We start from the raw sequence: 19,948 nt of genomic DNA, 5'->3' as shown, positions 1-19,948 counted from the left end.
GGGTTCTACTGGTCTCCTGCATCCGAGCTCGCTTTCCAGAAGCTCAAGCAAGCCATCATCTCCTCGCCGGTCCTTGCACTGCCGGACTTTCATCAACCATTCACGGTAGAGACGGATGCCAGCGACAAAGGCATTGGTGCAGTGTTAACTCAGAACAAACACCCAATTGCCTTTCTCAGCAAATCCTTATCTCCCACCCATCAGGCCTTGTCCACCTATGATCGAGAAATGCTTGCAGTAATGTTCGCCATAGACAAGTGGAGGCCGTACTTGATTGGCAGCAGCTTCACCATTCTCACCGATCACCAGACTCTCAAGTATCTATTGGATCAGAGGATATCGACTCCAGCGCAGCATAAATGGGTTGCTAAACTCTTGGGCTACATCTACCGGATCGAGCACAAAGTGGGTCATCTCAACACAGTCCCCGATTTGCTATCCCGCCAACATGAGCTAATGGCCATTCAGGCAGTCTCGGCCCCGATCTTCGATAGTGTCACTTTGATTGAGCAGGCATGTCTTGCTGACCCGGAAGCTCAGGCCATCACTCAAGCTCTAACCCAAGGTACTCCCACCAAAAAGGGCTTTGCCTTGGCTAATGGCAGGCTCATGTTCAAAGGCCGCATCTTCGTGCCTACCACCTCTGAGTGGCGTGCCAAATTACTTCATGAGTTTCATTCTTCCCTTCTCGCCGGCCACTCCGGTTACTTGAGGACCTTGAATCGTCTTTCTCGCATCTTTGCCTGGCCGGGCATGCGCCGGGATGTTAAGACATTTGTGAAAGCATGTGACCAATGCCAGCGCCAAAATTACGAATCAATTCATCCTCCGGGTTTGTTGCAGCCCCTTCCCGTTCCGGATGATACTTGGTTCGATATATCCATGGATTTTGTAGAAGGGTTGCCCAATTCTCACGGGTATAATGCTATTATATATGGTAGTTGTTGATCGACTGTCCAAATTGGCACATTTTATTCCTGTTTCACATCCCTTCACGGCAACTCAGATTGCCGACACATTCATGAAACAGATTTTTCGACTTCATGGCATGCCACGGTCCATTGTCAGTGACCGGGATCCGATATTCATCAGTCACTTTTGGACTGCCTTCTTCAAGCTCCAAGGCTCTGCCCTCTGTCGCACGTCGGCCTACCATCCCCAATCTGATGGCCAGACGGAGGTTGTCAACCGCACACTTGAGCATTATTTGAGGTGTTTCATTGCTGACAAACCATCCAATTGGAGTGAACTGCTGCATTGGGCTGAGTGGTGGTACAACACCACGTACCATGCCACCATCAAGATGACCCCTTTTGAAGCATTGTACGGCCATCCCCCTCCTTCGGTCTCTAAGTACCTGCCCGGCACCACCCCGGTTCATGCTGTGGATCTTGCTCTCCGCCACAGAGATGAACTCCTCTGCACTCTCAAGGACCACCTATCCTTGGCTCAGAATAGAATGAAGCAACACTCCGATAAGAACCGCACGGAACGTCACTTTCAAGTGGGTGATTGGGTGTTTCTCAAACTCCACCCGTATCGGCAGAAATCGTTGGTGAAACGGCCTGCACACAAACTATCTCCCCGTTATTACGGGCCTTTCCAAGTTGCAGCCAAAATCGGCTCTGTTGCCTACCGTCTCCTGCTACCCCCTAACTCCAAACTCCATCCGGTGTTCCATGTGTCTTTGTTAAAGAAACGCATTGGAGAGGGCGTTCCCATTTCCTCCACTCTTCCACAGTTTGATGCCCACGGAGAGATTCATTGGCAACCCCTTAAGGTTCTAGACATGGGAGTTCGTCGCAAGAAGAAGCAAACCATCACCACTTGGCTGGTGCAATGGGAAGGACTGCCACTTGAAGATGCTACCTGGAAAGATGCTCGGACCATTGCTGCACGGTTCCCTGCATTTTGCGCCTGAGGACAGGCTCATTCTCAAGGGGGGGGGCACTTGTTAAGACCCTCCTCTCAACCTAGACAGATTACTCTCTACACCCATCTAGTCTAGACTTTTGCCCATTAGTAGCAGCCCACGTAGCTAGCCCAACACTTGGTTGTGGCCCATGACCCATGTATCTCCTCTAGCTTATATGCTGTACTGAAGACTACTGTCGGTCATGTTTTGAATGATGAATGAATTCTAGTCTTTTCTTCCTTTTTAATCTGTTATCTCTTGAGTGACCTCAACAGGAAACTTGCAGTCAACTGATTTGAATCGAGTGGATGTGCTTCGAAGCTGGTAATGAAATTTCCTGATAATTCCTCCCAAGTTTTCATTGGCTTCCATTATGTTAATCATCATTTTAATATTCCACTAGCTTTTCCCTTCTGCGCGCTGAGTTTCCAGCTAGCAGAGAATCGGAACCTGAAACCGATTCCAGTGAGACCCAAGTAGTATCTGTATCTCCATCATCGATCTTCTTCACATGGAACTACCTTCATCATCTTCCTCCCCCAACCCTCAAACAGTTCCATCATCCTTTAATTGGGAACATGATGTCTTCCTCAGTTTCAGGGGGGAGGACACCCGCAATAGTTTCACAGACCATTTATACTATGCTATGAACCAGAGAGGGATCGACGCATTTAGAGATACTGAAAAGCTTCGGAGGGGGAAATCCATTTCACCAGAACTCCAGAAAGCAATCGAAGAGTCCAAGTTTGCGGTCACTGTTCTTTCAACCAACTATGCTACTTCAACTTGGTGTCTGGATGAACTTGCACATATTCTCGATTGCAGGAAAGTGAGGGGACTGCAAGTTCTTCCGGTTTTTTATCATGTAGAACCATCTGAGATACGGAAGCAAACGGGAAACTACGGCAAGGCGTTTGCTGAGCATGAGACAGATTTCAAGGACGATATGAGAAAGGTGGACAAGTGGAGGAAAGCTTTAGAGGATATAGCCAGTCTCTCCGGATGGCATGTGACACAGGATAGGTAATTCTACTTTTGTTGTTCAATTGGAAGTAATTTTATATATCCACGATACTTTTTTGTCATCTCGTACTTAAATTAGATGGAATCTCCGGGTGAAACGTAGCAGGTTATGGCTTTTTTGTCTATTTCTATTAGAGCACTGATCATCAATATATGTTGAAACAATGAGGGTGTCCATTTTGCTCTCGGTTTTGATGTAGAGACTAAGTTCATTTTGGTTGGAATGATTTCTTGTTCTCAATTTGTACCTTTTGGTTATGCTGATGTTACATTCTCTAGTACCACCTTTTGGTTAGGTTGCTTTTCTTTTTCATTTCTATACTAGCATGAGTAGAATCTGTATGTGAAAAAAAAAAAAAAAATTAGTGGGAATGTTTTTCAGTTGTGAGATAGTTTCTTCAGTTGTTAGTTTTTCTTTATTAAATCTTCTATTGTTTTAGATTTGACCATAATTATTTGATTGGGTTGGTTTCTGTTAATATATTTGAGGGTTATAAATGTGAACTTTTCAGTTATGGTTAAGTGGTTAACAGATCTGTCTTCTCTTTGTTTTGTCATCGTTATATATGCAGGAGAGAATCAGAAGTTATTCAAGAAGTAGTTAATGAAATTCTAAATGCACTGAACGAAATGTTATCCGTTCCTGAAAGAGAGTTAGTTGGAATGGATGCTCGTATATTAGAAATAGAGTCTCGCCTGGATCTAGAGTCAAATGATGTTCTTACCGTAGGGATTTGGGGAATGGGGGGAATCGGTAAGACAACTCTTGCTAAGGAAGTATTCAAAAAGATCTGTAACCAATTTCATCCTAGCGGCTTTGTCTCCCAAGTTAGATTGCAATCTGAAGTTGAATTGCAGCGACGTCTCTGTGAATCCTTTTTGGGGTATGGCAATATAAATATAGATACTGTTGAAAAAGGGATCAAGTTACTGAAGAAGGCACTATTTAAAAAAAAAGTGCTTATTGTTCTAGACGATGTTGATAATTTGAAACAAATAGAATGTCTAGCACCTGGAGGCCCACTTGGAGAGAATATTTGGGGTGGAGGGAGTCGACTGATTATAACAACTAGAGATAGAAGCCCATTGAGAGACTTTAATGTACAAGAAAATAAAATATATGAGGTTGAAAAATTGAGAGATGAGGAAGCTTTTCAGCTGTTATGTCAGAAAGCCTTCAAGAAAGACAATCCCCCAGAGGAGTTTGTGGCGTTGTCCAAGAGTTTTCTGCAATATGCTAGTGGCCTTCCTTTAGCTCATGAAGTTCTAGGGTCATACTTGTCTAGACTAAAGGTAGATGAATGGTCAGAGATATTGCATAGACTAGATGATGATCAGGATAAAGACATTTTCAGTGTGCTTCAAATAAGTTTTGATGGATTACAGGATACAGATAAGAAAATATTTTTGGACATTGCATGTTTCTTCAATGGCGAGGATCATATCCGTGTAAAGAATATATTGAAAGGTTGTGGCTTTTCTTCCAGAATTGGTATAAGTAACCTCATTGACAAATCTCTGATTAAAATTGAAAGAAATAAACTGTGGATGCATGATTTACTACGGTGCTTGGGTTGGCATATTGTTCGTGGAGAATCTTCTTTACCGGGTAAACGTAGCAGGTTGTGGCTTGATGACAATGCATACAAGTACGAAGGCAGAATGTCATGGCGTTTTGAGGATGTTCGCAACGTGCTGATGGACAATACGGTAAGAGATAGAGTTAATACTACATGTAATACACTCACCCATCCATATATAATATCTGTGTTTTGCGTGTTTACACATACGTATGTACAATCATACATTATGTGCGGTTCTTAAGCTTCTGTTATCAATTCGTATAGGATATATGTATCTTACAAATTATAATTGAACCTTACATTGAGAATCTTTTGTATAGGGAACAACTACTGTTGAAGGCTTATTCTTAAGCTCGCCTGAAAAAGAAGAAATGCCATTGGATGATGACCCGTTCTCAAGTATGCGCAACTTACGATTGCTGAAGATTTATAACGTGAACTTTCTGGATGTGCACTTTAGTTATGTCTCTAAAAATTTACGACTTTTAGAATGGCACAAATGCCCTCTAGAATCTCTGCCATCTAATTTTAAATCGGACAAGCTGGTTGAATTCAAGATGCCTGACAGCCGCATTAAGAAACTATGGAATGAAACGGTATATTTGTTGCTTCAGATTTGTCCCCAAGTTAGGTTATTTTAGTTTGCTTTTCTTTTCAAGACGTGTGAATTTTTCCAATTGCTCTGTTTTTTGATTTCTTATTTTGTAACAGCTCTCTCTTAGATTGCTACTACTCATGGATCTTTCCAACTGCCAATATTTAGCCACGACCCCGGACTTCAGTAAGGTTCCAAATCTTGAGAGACTGATCCTTGAAGGTTGTACTGAGTTATCAATAGTTCACCCAACAATTGGGGATCTCCAGCAACTGTTTTTTTTGAATCTGAAAGGTTGTGCAAGTCTGGAGAGCCTTCCTCACTCCATCAGGTTGAGATCTCTTCGAATTTTTTTTCTTTCGGGATGTTCAAAACTCGAACACTTTCCAGAGATTGTGGGGAACATGGATGCTTTATCAGAACTTTATTTAGATGGCACGGCTATACGGGAGCTGCCTTTATCAATCCAGCATTTGGAAGGCCTTGTTTTGCTAAATCTTAGCGGCTGCAGGAACCTTCCGAGTCTTCCTAGTGTTCTTTGTAGTCATTTGACATCACTGAAGTTTCTCTATCTGTCATTGTGCTCAAGCATGGAAAAACTGCCAGAAAACATAGGCTACTTGAAACACTTGGAGGAGCTTGATGCTTGTGATACTGCTATAAGAAAAGTTCCTGATTCCATTTCAGGTCTCAAGAATCTAAAACTATTGTGTTTCCATGGATGTTCTGGATTCACAGGTTTAGAGTTGCCAAACAAGTTCTCAGGTTTAAGATCTTTGACAACACTAAACCTAGGTGGATGTAATATCGCAGAAGGAGCAATCCCCCCTGACATTGGTGATTTATTCTCACTGCAGAGTCTGGATTTAAGTGAGAACAACTTTTTCACCATACCTGAAAGCATCTCTCAGCTTTCTGAGCTTACAGAAATTTCTTTGTTTAAGTGTAGCAAACTACGGTCGTTGCCAAAGGATCTTCCGTCAAGTCTAAGAAATGTAAATATACGTGGTTGTCCTATGCTGACAAATTCTTCATCTAGTTGGAGGAGATATCCGCCTCTAAAGGGTTTGAGTATCATAAACTGTCAAAAACCAGAGGAGGATGACATCTTTCCTGAACTCCATAAGGTTCCCTTCTCTCTCTTGAATCGGGTTGTTATCAAGTTCAATAGTGCTTTTCTTTCCGAGTATTTATCTAATTGCTCTCTTTTATACGCACATGCAGTTTCGTTTGGGAAATCTGGAAGAACTCGATCTTTCCTACTGCCAACACTTGAAGAAGATCCCTGACTTGAATGGGGTTCCACATCTTAAGAAATTGAACCTTGAAGGTTGTGAAAAATTATCAGAGATTCACCCAACAATTGGGCGTCTCCAACATCTGATTTTTTTGAATTTGAGAGGATGTGTAGATCTAGAGAGCCTTCCCTGCTATATTAGCCTGAAATCTCTTAAAATTCTTATTCTCTCGGGATGTTCAAAACTTAAAGAGTTTCCAGACATTAAGGGAAATATGGAGAATTTTTCTCAACTGCATTTAGATGGGACGGCGTTAAAGTATCTGCCAATACCGATGAAGCATTTGAAATACCCTATTTCGATAAACCTAAGAGGCTGCAGGTACCTTTTGAGTGTTCCAGTCCTATTAAGTCTGAAATCGCTCAATCTGTCGGGCTGCCCACGTATATCCAGATTGCCACCCAATCTGGGAACCATGGCACATTTGGAGGAGCTTGATGCCTCTGAAACTATTATAACAGAATTACCCCCGTCCTTTTCATTTCTGGGGAAGCTTAAAGTGTTATCTTTCTGTGGATGTAAAGGTTTGCAGTTGCCTAACTGGTTCGTGGACTTAAACTTTTTGACATCATTAAATCTACGGAGGTGTGGTCTAGCAGAAGAAGTCTTTGATAGCCTCTACGGCTTGTCCTCTTTGCAGATTTTGGATCTCAGTGCAAACAATATTTTGATCATACCTAATGAAATCGGTCGCTTATCCTCTTTGCAGATTTTGGATCTCAGTGCAAACAATATTTTGATCATACCTAATGAAATCGGTCGCTTATCCTCTTTGCAGCGATTGCATTTGAGTGGGAACAAATTTGTGAGTATACCAAATGAAATTGGTGACTTGTCCTCTTTGCAGCTTTTAGATTTGAGTGACAACAACTTCATGAGTATACCTAAGAGCATCTCTCATCTTTCTAAGCTTACAGAACTCCGCCTGTTTAGATGTAGTAAGCTACAGTCCTTGCCAAATAATCTTCCCTTCAATCTAAAACATGTTTATGCACAAGAATGTCCTATGTTGAAGTATAATGCAGATACTTTGACAATACGGGCATCCGGAAAAGGGTTCTGTTTCATGCATTGCAGAAAATCTGAGCAGGATGATGATCAGCCAAGCCACGTCCCAGTTCCAGTTCCTGAAGACAGTATCGAACTACTCTTTCCTATATACATTGAGGTCTCTCTCTCTCTCTCTCTCTCTCTCTCTCTCTCTCTATATATATATATATATATATATATATATATATATATAATACTGATCAAGTTTCTTAACATTTTTCTTTTCCTTTTTACAGGACCGAGTGTATGGTAAAAAGCCATTTGAAATTCGTTTTCCACACGGTACTAGAATTCCCAATCTGTGGAGTCATTGGAGGAGTGGCCCTTCTGTGACAATCCCACTATCTGATGGTAACAGTGCGTGTATGGGACTTGCTCTGTTTGTTGTTTTTGAAATCCTTGAGAAAGGCAATTTCAACAAGATTTGGGAATGGGAGGACACTATTTGTGAATTTCTGACCGATGTTGGGCCTGAAAATTCCCTAGTTTTTCAGAAATTCATAGACTTCATGGCTGGGTCATATGCACTTTGTTGCTATGAACCGCGAGGCGGGCAATTGAGTGGGATATTCGATAAACCAAGCTCACGACTTCGAGCTTCAGTTTCAACGAAGAGACCGAATTTAAAAGTGAGAGGTTGTGGGATACATCTAATATCAGAAGAAAACGCTGCAGAGTTTGTAAAAAGTTTAGCCAATCAGACTCCTACTCAACACATTGATTCCAATTTTGATCGACATTGCAAGTACATATTAAATGAGGAGACAATAACTGCTGACCTGAAGGAACTGGAATCTACTTCAACTTTCAATGAAGATAGCTACAGCAAAAGTGACTCTAAAATCAAACTCAGAGGACAGCTGTCAATACTCTATGTGGTTTCTCTCTCTGTCTCTTTGTTTCCTCTCCCATATATAACTTCGTACCTCTACTAGGGTCACTAATTGAGTTCACCAAATAATGTGACTATTTTCATGCTTTAACAGGGACGCAATGGACGTGAGAAGAGTTTTCATCTTTGTGTTCCTGCTCTGGTAGTTTCAATTCCACCCTGGTTCCTCAATCATGATGCCGGGGATGTAACACTTTGTGACATTACTGAAAACTTGCTTGATGATCAGACATGGGTAGGATTAGAACTTTATGTTAGATTTACTCGGCGTGCATCTGCTGTGAGATATGGTAATAATAGTTTCTTCTTTAACGTTGATTTCTGTGCTTATGATCATGGAAGTATAGTGATGCATCAATCCCTCGAGATTAATAGTTGTCTTGGGACCTCAGATCAACTTGTTGTATTAAATGTACCACGCATTCATTTTCAACAACACTTGAATCAATGTAAGAGTATTAGCGCGTTGTTCAGAACCATTAACCCTGAAATGGAGGTCCAATTGTGTGGGAGCCGTTTAGCCTTCGAGCACGATCTTGAAGACTTGACCAAATCATTAACTGAGGTTGCAGGCATGTTTGGGAAACATGTCCGCACTCAGATTTGCTCCCTAGGCCAGCGCAATGCAGTGGAAGCAGAAATGCCCATCAATTGCTGTTCCTGGTTCCGAAGGTAGAACTAATTCCTAATTTGCTGCAGGAAAAAATTTTATTTTTCTAATGCATGAATAACTCTCTAAATCAAACTTGAAATTTTGCAGAAGTGCTGCACTAGTACTACCAAAACAAGCTCCTGCTCCTTCTTCCTCAATAGTGCAGCTGCAAAATCATAGATGCTATATCCAGCAACAGCAAGGTTTTGTGGAGTCTGACCTCCTTACCCAATTGGTCTACATGAGATCAGTAATGTTACTCCACTCCAGAGGTCTTCTTTTCGAAAGCAAGGATAGAAACCAAGAAATCGTTGCAGAAGAAGATAGGACATTGTTGTTGCCTCGTCATCATGTACGTATAATGGCTGAGACTCAACTTCACGGAAGCTATAGTTCAGAACAGTGGAAGAGATGCCTCAGGTTGTTGCTTCAACAGTCCAAGGTGGCTACTCTCAGTCTTGGTGGACATGCAATTTCTGCTTTCAAGAATTTCGACCCGTCCTCCGCATACAATCTTATTTGTCTCTCTGACAAGGAAATTCCAGTGTGGTTCGAATATGGGATGTCTTCTAGTTCCAGGGTGGGAATCAGACTACCACTAAATTTGCATGATGTTGACAGTTGGCGGGGACTTGCTATATGTGTTGCCTTTGAAGTTAATGACGAGGGTGCAATGGCCTCCCTGGTCAATCTTCTCTGTCACTTGAGAGCCAATAAGGACAACTATTGCTTGAATCCTATGCCCATGTGTTCCATCTCTAGAAAGAAACTCAAGTCGTTGCATCTTCGCAGATTCATTTGGCTGACCTACATACCCCGTGTTCTTTTGACAGAGTTAAATGTGGTTAATGATGTTGAGGCTAGAATTTACGTTAGTTCCCCAGGCTTGAGAGTAGACAGTTGCGGTATCCGTCTCTTGTATGGGCATGAAGAGAGGGAATTTAACAGTCTAGTAACGGAGAGCTGGACGTCTTTCTTTGATGATTTGCCTCTCATTCGTCGACTGGTAGAAGCAGATGATGAAAATGTTCAGCCATGGACAAGGCATGAATTTCCGATGCTTGAAGGGAATATCAAGGTTTTTTTTCCTCTCTCTTACATCCATCATTTGTATTAACTGTACTCCGTCATTCTTACATAAATATGCATTTGTATTAATTTGTGTAGGTGTTTGATTCGGATTTAATATATAATGCAATTTCCCCTTCTATTGAGATTCCGGAGTGGTTCGGGCATCACGCTGGGGACATCCTCTCCGTCGACAGGTGTAAATTCCAGTTACCATCTTTGAGTGCCAACAACTGGATAGGATTGGCTATCTGTGCAACATTTTTTATTTTTGATCGTGAAAAAATCTTTGAGCCACTTCATTTCGAAATTAAGTTGGAAACCAAAAATAATCGTTTGTCATCTCCCCATCGGTATCAAATGACCAATGAAGATTTTAGTTTCGCTTCTCATCAACTGCGGCCTGGGAGATTCATTTGGCTCTCCTACATACCACGACGCTGGTTTCTACATCAGTTAAATGGTGAGTCTGTCCTCATTGCTTCACCTATTAGCAGTACTCCGTCGTCGCTGCTCTTGGCCCGTCACCGTTTTGTGTATGCGCATGACGTGGAGGAATTTAAGCAGCTCTGTTTCGATCTTCATCGACCCCCTGCCCAACAGTAAAAAGATCAGGAATATGGGATTTTATTTCTTGTTTTGTACCTTCAATTAACTTGTCAAGACATGGATTTTTTTAGTTTTTTTGGTCAATAAGAAAGACATGGATTGAATCTGTGATAAATTGTAAGCAGAGACAGAAATTTTCAGTTGGAATGACGCTCTAAGCGTCCGAATTTTCTCTGGTGAGTACGTACTATCAGTTTGAGCCTCGGAGGCAAAGACCCAAGCCCGATAGCTTATCTTGGACCAGTCGAGAAGTCCCATATTTAACCCAGGACTGAGTAAGTGAGAACCACGGATCAATCAGAATTGCAAGAATAATGAATAGAAGAGCTACTGGAATCAAATCGGATCTCTGGCAAAAGTTTGGCTGACAAAATTAGCTTAATATGGAGCTAACAGCCCAGGTCTTATTTGGTAGATTACACTTCCCAATTTCATTGTTGGGCTCTATGGTCGTGATTTGTTCTCAGGTATTACATATCATTTTAGATAGTGAGTTTTTTATGAGTTATTGTCGTTGTATTGCTTTCTCATTCAGTCATTTGTATCTGCTCCTTTTAGTACCATTTTTGATATGTACTTTCTATGTTGATTTTATGTCATGTGGAAATGGTTTTGGGCTTTTGGCCAAGTTCCTTTTCTTTTGTACCTTTCTTTTCTATTAATAAAATTTTGAATGAGGGAGAAGGGCTATGTAGCTTCTCAAAAAAAAAAAAAAAATTCTGTAACAAATTTAAATCTCTAAATTAGCAACAATTTTATAAGGCATTTGACTCTACAGTTTTAATAATATTTGATATCTTAATAAGTATTTATTTTAGAAAATTATTCATACAGGTTGGTTTATGGGCTTTCGGGTTTTTCTTGAAACTCATATCTTTCAAGAGAACCAACATATTCCACAAAAATATTTTGGGTTTTTGTCCATTTACCCCATTTTTAGGGATTTTTTTCCCACTTACCCCATTAAGTTTTTTTAATTCCCTCTTACCCAATACACTCTAAGGGACTCTTCTCTAATACCCCATTAAGATTTTTTTTTTGTTTTTAATTTTTTTTTAATACCATTTTACCCCTCACCCCTTTGTTACTTAGAGAGAGAGAGAAAATGGAAGAGAGAGAAGCCATAGGAGACTTTCGCCGGAGCCCGGTCACCGGCCGCCGGATTCCGGTCACCGGCCGCCGGATTCCGGCCAACTTTCGCCGGATTCCGGTCACCGGCCGCCGCCTATCGGACCTTTAGAAAACCTCACCGGAAATGTTTATTACCCCAATAGACATCTATTGCCCACCAATAAAGGGGCAATAGACCTCTATTGCCTTCCAATAGACGTCTATCAACCATGTATTGCCCCCCAATAGACGTCTATTGCCCTCCAATAGAACTTTCGGTCGCCAGAATTGGAACTAATTTCCTTAAATTTAGACAAATAAAATGTTGATTAAAGAAAAAAAACGAGGAGATAATATCGATTGAAAATATCTATTGCCCCCCAATAGACGTCTATTGCCCCCTAATAGACATTTAATATACCTCTATTGCCCCAATAGAACTTTCTTTTTAAGCCAATAACAAAAAAATCATGCTTCTGAACTTTTTTTTTTTTAACCAACATTCAATAACAAAAACCAAATGTCCAAAATCGAATCCTAATTCAAAACTCTGTCAAAAATCCAATCTATCCAGAAATGAATAAGCTTTAGAATCCAATAACAGTCTGATCCTAAAATTAAAAACGAAAGAGTGATTTGGGCACCCAGAGAATTGATTTACGCTCCTGGATGCACTCCCTCAAGTACCCGGCGGCGATCATCTGCTCTGTGATGTTGAGGAGGTCAATCACCGCATCGGAGGGGATGAGATCGAGCTCCCGGAGGCTACCAGTGGACCTGTAGCTCGAGGTGTTCGATGAATCGCCGCGGCGGATGAGGACTTGGGAGTGGAACCGCCGTCATCGTTGGCGGAGAAGTCGTCGACTTCGAATTCGGCGCTGTGATCCACGGAGAAGTGGTGGCTGGAGGAGGCGAAGGAGCCTGGTCAACATCCCCAATCTCCGATTCACTTCCTTCAGGTTCAGCATTCTTCCAATCTGGATTAGGACCAGCCAGTCGTCGAGGTCGACTCCGATCTGGACCGAGTCGTCGAGGTCGATTCCTCTGGTGACGACGCCGTGGTCGGCGGCCTGAGTCTGGAGGAGAGAGGTAGACTGCCTGGGTCGAGCGCCGGAGCCGTAGACGGCCTGGCTCATGCGCCGGAGCCGGAGGTCAGTAGGAAGGGAGGGAGGGAGGGAGAGAGATATCGGGACTAGAGAGAGATTGATATTGAGTGGCAGTGGTTGTAATTATTTAATTGAGTTGCGGGTAAAATAGTTATTTTGTGTGAAATTGTGTATGTGAGAATAAAAATCTGTTGCTGGGGTAAGTGAGAAAAGTTTGGCTCATTTTGGTGCTTTTGGGCAAGAACCCAAATATTTTAGCCAATATTCAAAGGATCTACTTCAAAATCTGCAATTTTAAGCTTTCATGGACATCATTGCCTACTTAATAAGCAGAGCTCCGAGTCTCCATTAGACGAACTGAGCGTCTATACTATATTCTTGCACTTGTCCTAAAAAACATCACAATGGATGATTTTATCATTATCGTTGAGAAAATTCTCCATCCTTATCTTCATTTCACAAGGCTTTATTTTGCATCATACTCTTTCATTTTTATTTTTATTTTTTTTGAAATAAGGGTTGTGCGACTACTCTCAAGCCTTAATTAATGAAATTGATGAATACACAAGGAGGGACATAGTGTCTAAACCCCAAATTACAATACACCTCAAGATGACTTTCCGAATAATAACAGGAGTCTCTACAACTACAATGTAATCAAACATGCATCAAATAACAAAAAGTGTCATACCCACTACTTCATTTACTTTACACTAAATGTGACATATCGGAAAGTTAAAGCAATGTCATAAAACCAATAAAGTAGCTTTCCCAATATGCTGACGACCGGAAATAAATCCGACGACACGTCGTTTCATCTTGTCACCAGGAGGTTCCAACTAATTCATGATGTGCCGCCTATCTAAGGCAGACAAGGCATACTGAGTATGCAGATCTGGACATGGCCTACATGTCCTTACCAAGAGGAGGTAGAGATTTATTGCACATAAAATACATCTAAACTTCACTAAAAGAAAAAAGAAAAAAAAAACTAAAACACAAGCCCGCGGGCAAATTCTCATTAACATAGCATAGGCCCACGACCCAACTTTCCCCATCAGCCTCCACTGCGTGCTGTCGGACACGCACCACCACCACCATCGTCGAATCATGGCTGGCACCTGTGACCAGACTACACCAACGTTGAACCCTTCCACCGCTGAACCACATCGACTTTGAGCTAGGCCCGTCGAAGCACCCTATTATGGAAACAGGCCAGGCAACAGTGGCCGGATTGCTGTTGCCCCTAGATTCTAGCTGGATCTGGAGCGCACCCCAAATGGAGCACCTTACCCTCCCCCAAGCTTCCACGACTGCGGCCAAAGGCGGATCCGATCTTTGTTGGCTCGAATTTGCGGTTGTAGACTTCCCCGTAGAATACCATAACTCCTCCATCGTTCTTCCACGTCCCAGCCTCTACTATGCCTCAGACCTTCACTGGTGGACTGAGAAACCAGACCTACCCGTCCGACGATGATGTTCCGAAAACATGCCGCCGGACGGAACATGAGTGTTTGGACCCAAAATGAACATTTTGGCCTGACAAGGCGTGTCTTGGAGAAATTGAGCCAATGTCAGTGGCTCAAGCTATATATTGTCGACAAGCTCGAAATATATATTTAGAGGCTAAATAAAGTCTACTATGGAAGTATGACAAGTCAACTTTAGCATATTTTCCTACTTCGGCTAGGAAAAACCGAGCTAGACAAGGAAGGAGGGGTGGCAGACTAACCAAATGAAATCGAAATGTGCTGAAACTTTCCAGATCCATTCTAGACAGCCCAAGGATCATTTCTTATGAAGAGTGCAAGAGCTTTTTTTGAGTGGAATGCCTTCAAACAATCAGCCCAATTTTCTACAGAAGCAAAACTGGAAAACTGGACCTGTAAGAGGTCCAGCAGCATTTTCGGCCCAACCACATGGAAGAAAGCTCTGAAATTTGGTCAGCATGATCTAGATTCATAGTGGAACATTTTTTATGAAGACATCATGGCCAGAATCTGAATTTCTGATGGAGATATACATGAAGGAATAAAGGAGCCGAAAGTGCTTCCTTATCTCCCAAATTCATCATTCCTATTAGTGCTCCACCTCCATCTCCACCTCCCTTATCTCCCAAATTCATCATTCCTATTAGTGCTCCACCTACACCTCCACCTCCCTTATCTCCAATTAGTGCTCCACTTTCATTTCTTTAATGCCAAAGTAGTTGGCATGGTAGTCTATAAATAGAGGTTACATTGAAACACAACACATTCACATTCAACAACAACATCTCTAAGAAGATCTAAGTTCTCTCTAGAGCAAACCTCTCTAAGAGCAACTCCTCTCCTTCTCTTTCTCTTACCGGTGATCATACTCCTAGTCCTAGTCTTCTCAGAAGTCGACTTTCAGTGCCACCAAACCCTCTGTCAACGTGCTTCGGTCCTAGTCTCCTCGGGAGCCGACGGTAGTGCCGCGACCACAACGGTTACAGAACCAGCCAAGCAAGGGTAACGCCCTAGCAACCCAGCCAAGCTAAAGTCACGCTTTAGCAAGTTCTCTCTACTTCCCGGTGGTTCTCGCTCTGCTCGATCTACAACATCGAGTATCGATTTGGTGACGCAAGAAGATTAGTAAAAGTCCTCACCACGAGGCACAAAGAATCCCACGACGAGGTTGGTGCTCTCCTCGTCCACAATTGCTTGAAAGAAGTGAGGTCAAGGGACACCCCCGACGACCGCACCCGAACGGTGCTGGCACGCCCGCGCAGAAAAGAGACTGTTGACCAGCTGCAACAAAATTGGAGCCAAACAATGAGAACACGAACGGTACTTCAGTTCTTCTCTTCTCCTGAAAACGCAACTGTTCTTCTCTTCTTCGAAAAATGCGGAGCCAAAACCAAATTCTTTTTAATTCTTCCCTACTCTTCCATTTAAGATCAATAGTATTTATAACCAAGTCTTCCTTGTCATTTAACAATTAATTACAGTATTCAATCGAAAAAAATTAATTAATTAATTACAATATTACAATATTACACTACCCTTTGGGCCTTTGGGCATCCTCCCAAAAAACAAAAAACCAAAACGGCAACTTAAATGATAGGGATGGCAATGGAGAGGGTAGGGTAAGGAGATCAAATTACCATCCCCATACCTGAATTCATTCCTTATCCTGCCCAATTCCCGTAATAAGAAATTGAAGATTCCCCGTCCCCATTGGGGATTAGGTTCCCGTACCTGCCCCAATCCCCGTTAACAATATTACTAATTTATTATATAAAAATTCATACAAATAATTATTGATTGTAAAGTATGAAGTTAAAATCAAACATCAACATAAAATAAATTCTTTATTTCAATCAAACAAAAACAAATACATGTCTCGCTTAAAAAAGAACAATAAAAGTCTGCATTCGACAAAAAAAAATTCCACAATCAACTGCTTAGTGTAACCTAACAACTTACTCATTCACTCCAACAAGGCGAATTGAATAATATCAAAAATATATTGACAGAATTTAAATATTGACAAAAAGATGAAGTTTACATAGATATTTATTTATAAATAATATCAAAATATATATATATATATATATACACACACACACTAGACTCCAAACACACCCTAGGGTGTGGATAATTATTTGGGAAGTTATTTCACAGAATGTGGAGAAAATTGCTGCACGTATTTTATTTTTGATTTTTGATTTTTAAATTTATTTTGTTTTTCTTTTATTTGTAAATTGACCATTTTGTCTTTCTCAAATATTTTATTTCAAATGTTTTTTAATATTTGAGGGATATTTTAGTAAAATTTTTCTGTTTTGACTGACAAACTCTATTTTTTTAATAATAGTATAGATATATATATTTTAGATAATTCTTATTAGGTAGGTATAGAGATGGAGATCAAAATACCATCCCCGTCCCGTACCAGATTTCAAAATTCGAATATTGGGGATCCACATCCCAGTTACCTTATTTCCTCCGACTTTCTTCTTTTTAAAATCGAATACCTGATGAATACCCTACCCGATGGAGATTAGGGATAGATGAGTTTTTCTATTGGAACCTCCAAATTTACTCACTTGACCTCTATACTTTTTACACCTCTTATCAAATTTTCAAATACTAAATTTACTCACTAAACTTCCTCAAATAACCTCACTTATATAATTTGCAAACAAATTATTATCTTTAAAATAAAAAAATTTAGTCATTTCAATGATTTAATCACTCTATAAATCTTAACTAAATATACATTTCTTAATCAAACTTGAGTTTCAAAAATTAATGTCTAATCAATAAGAAAATGTCATGAACTATTATGTTTTTTTTTTTTTTTCTATTTTAGCTGTGCAAAAAAAAAAAAAAATCATTTGTTTTTATTCTCAAAAAAAAAAAAAATCATTTTTTTTAATGTTTATTTTTTTTTTGTATTTTTTGTACCACATGATAAATATAATGGATTGACTTAGATTTAGGTCATAAATCATAAGAGGATTTATTTTGTTTTCCCTCACCAATATGTGTTCAACATATATATCATACATTTTTATGTCACATGACCTTAATTATATTTTTAATTCTTATTAAATATATATGAATGCTTTAATGAATATGTAGTGAAATTGGAAAATGAAAATAGATAAGGAAAATAAAATATTTTTTTTGGTATAATTATTGTCCTTAATAGTCATTTTATAGTAGGTTATATATGTCATTTAATAATTCATAATAGAGTGAGGTCAAGTTAGCAGATTTGGAGGTCCCAATAGAAACTCTCTTAGGGATAATATTCCCTAGTAAATGATCTCCATTGGATAACCGTGAGATTACACTAATGTTTATCCATCGGCCCTAATTTAAAGTCGCAATTTTCAGCCTTATAGGCAAAACCCTGTACAGAAACTTAAACCCCAAAATTAACGGCTTCTGCATCAGCCGCCCCGCCACAGACAAACCGCGCGCCCAATCTCTCAGAAAATCGCCATGGATGATTTCATCGCCACCGCAGAGAAAAAGGTTCCATCTTTTTCATACTTCACCACTAACTTCGCATATTCTTGTTTTCCAATTTCAAATACCAAATTATCAGCTTGCCAGTTAAGCCAATTGTGCAAAGAAAATCACTAGTGTTTAAAATATATGGGAAAGTTGGATGCTTTGTGTGAATTTCTAATTGGGGTATAACATGGGGGTGGATAGGTGCTTGTGGAGATTGTGAAGTTGGCCCAGAAGCGAGGAATGAAGGGTTCTAAAGGAGACTGGAAGCAGTTTCTAGATAGTTATGATAAAAAATTTGGGGCCAGCTTGAGTGATCCTGGAAAGAGGTCAATCGATGTGTTGACTGCGTTTGTCAGGAGTTTTGATAAACAGGATGATTTGAAGGTAATCAACTCTGCGCATTTGGAGTTTTATATGATACAACTTTGTTTTAATGATGATTGCTCACCCGGTTTCGTGCTTTCAGCTTTTCGCCAAAGTTGTACAATGCAATTCGAATCGCCAAGGAGTAGACCAGTTCTTGAAGAACTCTCCGGCAAATGAATCCAAGGAGCAGGTAGATGGATATCTATTGATGTAACAACTTAGTCGTTGGCTAGCTGGGCCAGTAGTTTAGAGAAGCATGTTTTCCTTTTGTTAAAATCCATTTGGTTTTTGTAATGCACAATTTATTAGGTAGTACTGATTTCTTGTGATTGTGGTCGTATAGAAGCTGGTCCGTGTAACTCTTGAGCACCCACAATACCCAATTGACTATTCGTTCCCGTCACATAACCAGGTTTGTTGACCGCATATCTGATTACTTTAAGTTACGTAAGTTTGTATTGTGTATTAGTATCAATCTTTGTTGCAAAAACCTTTCTTCTATTTCTGTTTTGGTTTAGCTCCCATTAGCAACCATATAAAGAATATGCAGTTTCCTATTGTTGGAAGTATTTGGCTGGTCATGTGGTTTATCTCTCTTGTTAACTCGAGTAAATTGCAAAGCAGGACTGGGTAATTACAAAGCTCAATAAAAAGTCGAAGCAGATGTCAAATGCAATGCTTGCTGTTGATTGTGAGATGGTTCTATGTAAAGATGGATCTGAAGCTTTAGTAAGGGTGTGCGTTGTGGATCAAAACTTAGAGGTATTACTGCTGTCCACCTCAGAAGATATTGTATTAGTACCTAGACCTTTTCAAGTCCCTTGTATATGATACTTTGTCTTTTCAGGTCAAACTGGATGAACTAGTAAACCCCAACAAAGAAGTTGCTGATTACAGAACTGTGATTACAGGAATGTCTGCAGCAGATTTGGCTGGTGTTACATGTACTTTAGCTGATATACAGGTATAATGGTTGTTTATTGGTTTCAAGGGGTAAATCCATTAACATTTTTTCACCTCAATTCTTGGTGTATATTGTAGAAATCCTTCAAGAAGTTGTTGTCAGATGGAACTATTTTAGTTGGACACAGTTTGAATAATGACCTGCAGGGTAAGTTGATTGTTGTTTCTGTAAGTTGGTTTTGAGTTGCAATCAATCCATGATTATTTTTTTTCTTCTGGATTTTCAGTTTACTTATACATTTATGTGTTCTTTTTTCAGATCTGTTTCATTTGTTTTTTTTTTTATTATGACGTTCTTCTTGTTTTCAGCATTGAAGATAGACCATATAATGGTGATTGATACCGCATATGTATTTAGATATTCGGATGGGCCTATTTCTAGAAAACCTTCCTTGAATAATCTGTGCAAGGCAAGTTTCGATACAACCTGTTAATTCACTTTTACATTTCATATTCGCACCATGGAATCCATTAATTAGACCATTACAATGATTTGACTAGAACCTGTCACATGCATGGCTTATTGTCTCATATATCTCTTTTTCTTGCCTCAGTCTGTGTTAGGCTATGAAGTTAGAAAGAAAGGTTCTCCACACAATTGTCTAGATGATGCCTGTGCTGCAATGAAACTTGTTCTTGCTAAGGTAGAGCGTGAAGTTGGTGATACCATTCCATCAGTTCAGGAGGATGTGAGTAATTGTATTTAATTGGATGACCTTTTAAATTT

At 40.2% G+C, this 19,948-nt stretch overlaps 2 protein-coding genes across 6 annotated transcripts in view; both read left to right on the top strand.

Annotated features, from left to right (window-relative positions):
- LOC133721095 (small RNA degrading nuclease 3) overlaps positions 1-19,948 on the top strand; it is a 49,216-nt gene that overhangs the window by 27,750 nt on the left and 1,518 nt on the right. Inside the window, exons 1-9 of one of the 2 annotated variants that reach the window (XM_062147623.1) lie at positions 17,773-17,910; positions 18,094-18,276; positions 18,359-18,448; positions 18,602-18,670; positions 18,883-19,020; positions 19,106-19,222; positions 19,300-19,369; positions 19,531-19,631; positions 19,776-19,910. In XM_062147623.1, the coding sequence (XP_062003607.1) occupies positions 17,878-17,910; positions 18,094-18,276; positions 18,359-18,448; positions 18,602-18,670; positions 18,883-19,020; positions 19,106-19,222; positions 19,300-19,369; positions 19,531-19,631; positions 19,776-19,910 (936 nt within the window). In that variant the 5' untranslated portion in view covers positions 17,773-17,877. Of the gene's footprint in view, positions 1-17,772; positions 17,911-18,093; positions 18,277-18,358; positions 18,449-18,601; positions 18,671-18,882; positions 19,021-19,105; positions 19,223-19,299; positions 19,370-19,530; positions 19,632-19,775; positions 19,911-19,948 lie in introns of those variants that run through there. The other variant, XM_062147630.1, reaches the window with a different exon arrangement.
- Positions 2,128-10,859, top strand: LOC133721072 (uncharacterized). Of its 4 annotated transcripts, none has more exons than XM_062147599.1 (10): positions 2,128-2,239; positions 2,319-2,938; positions 3,511-4,648; positions 4,842-5,117; positions 5,233-6,243; positions 6,341-7,582; positions 7,701-8,342; positions 8,451-9,028; positions 9,117-10,086; positions 10,176-10,859. In XM_062147599.1, the coding sequence occupies exons 2-10, from the start codon at positions 2,427-2,429 to the stop codon at positions 10,680-10,682; spliced, it is 6,876 nt and encodes a 2,291-aa protein (XP_062003583.1). In that variant the 5' UTR covers positions 2,128-2,239; positions 2,319-2,426; the 3' UTR covers positions 10,683-10,859. The 4 variants fall into 4 exon arrangements, with proteins under 4 accessions (XP_062003583.1, XP_062003575.1, XP_062003597.1 ...); XM_062147613.1 differs by having other exon boundaries at positions 2,141-2,938; positions 8,451-8,646; positions 8,749-9,028; XM_062147591.1 differs by having other exon boundaries at positions 2,135-2,938.

Source organism: Rosa rugosa, chromosome 1 (assembly GCF_958449725.1).
Source record: "Rosa rugosa chromosome 1, drRosRugo1.1, whole genome shotgun sequence".
NCBI lineage: Eukaryota > Viridiplantae > Streptophyta > Magnoliopsida > Rosales > Rosaceae > Rosa > Rosa rugosa.
The sequence above is the reverse complement of the archived record's forward strand: the minus strand, read 5'-3'. Positions and strand labels throughout refer to the sequence as shown.

Excerpts from the sequence above, each read along its gene's own strand:
- LOC133721072 (XM_062147599.1), top strand. The coding sequence starts at position 2,427 with ATGGAACTACCTTCATCATCTTCCTCCCCCAACCCTCAAACAGTTCCA. Across the intron at positions 6,244-6,340 it reads TCTTTCCTGAACTCCATAAG|TTTCGTTTGGGAAATCTGGA; the intron begins GTTCCCTTCTCT and ends ACGCACATGCAG. Across the intron at positions 9,029-9,116 it reads TGCTGTTCCTGGTTCCGAAG|AAGTGCTGCACTAGTACTAC; the intron begins GTAGAACTAATT and ends GAAATTTTGCAG.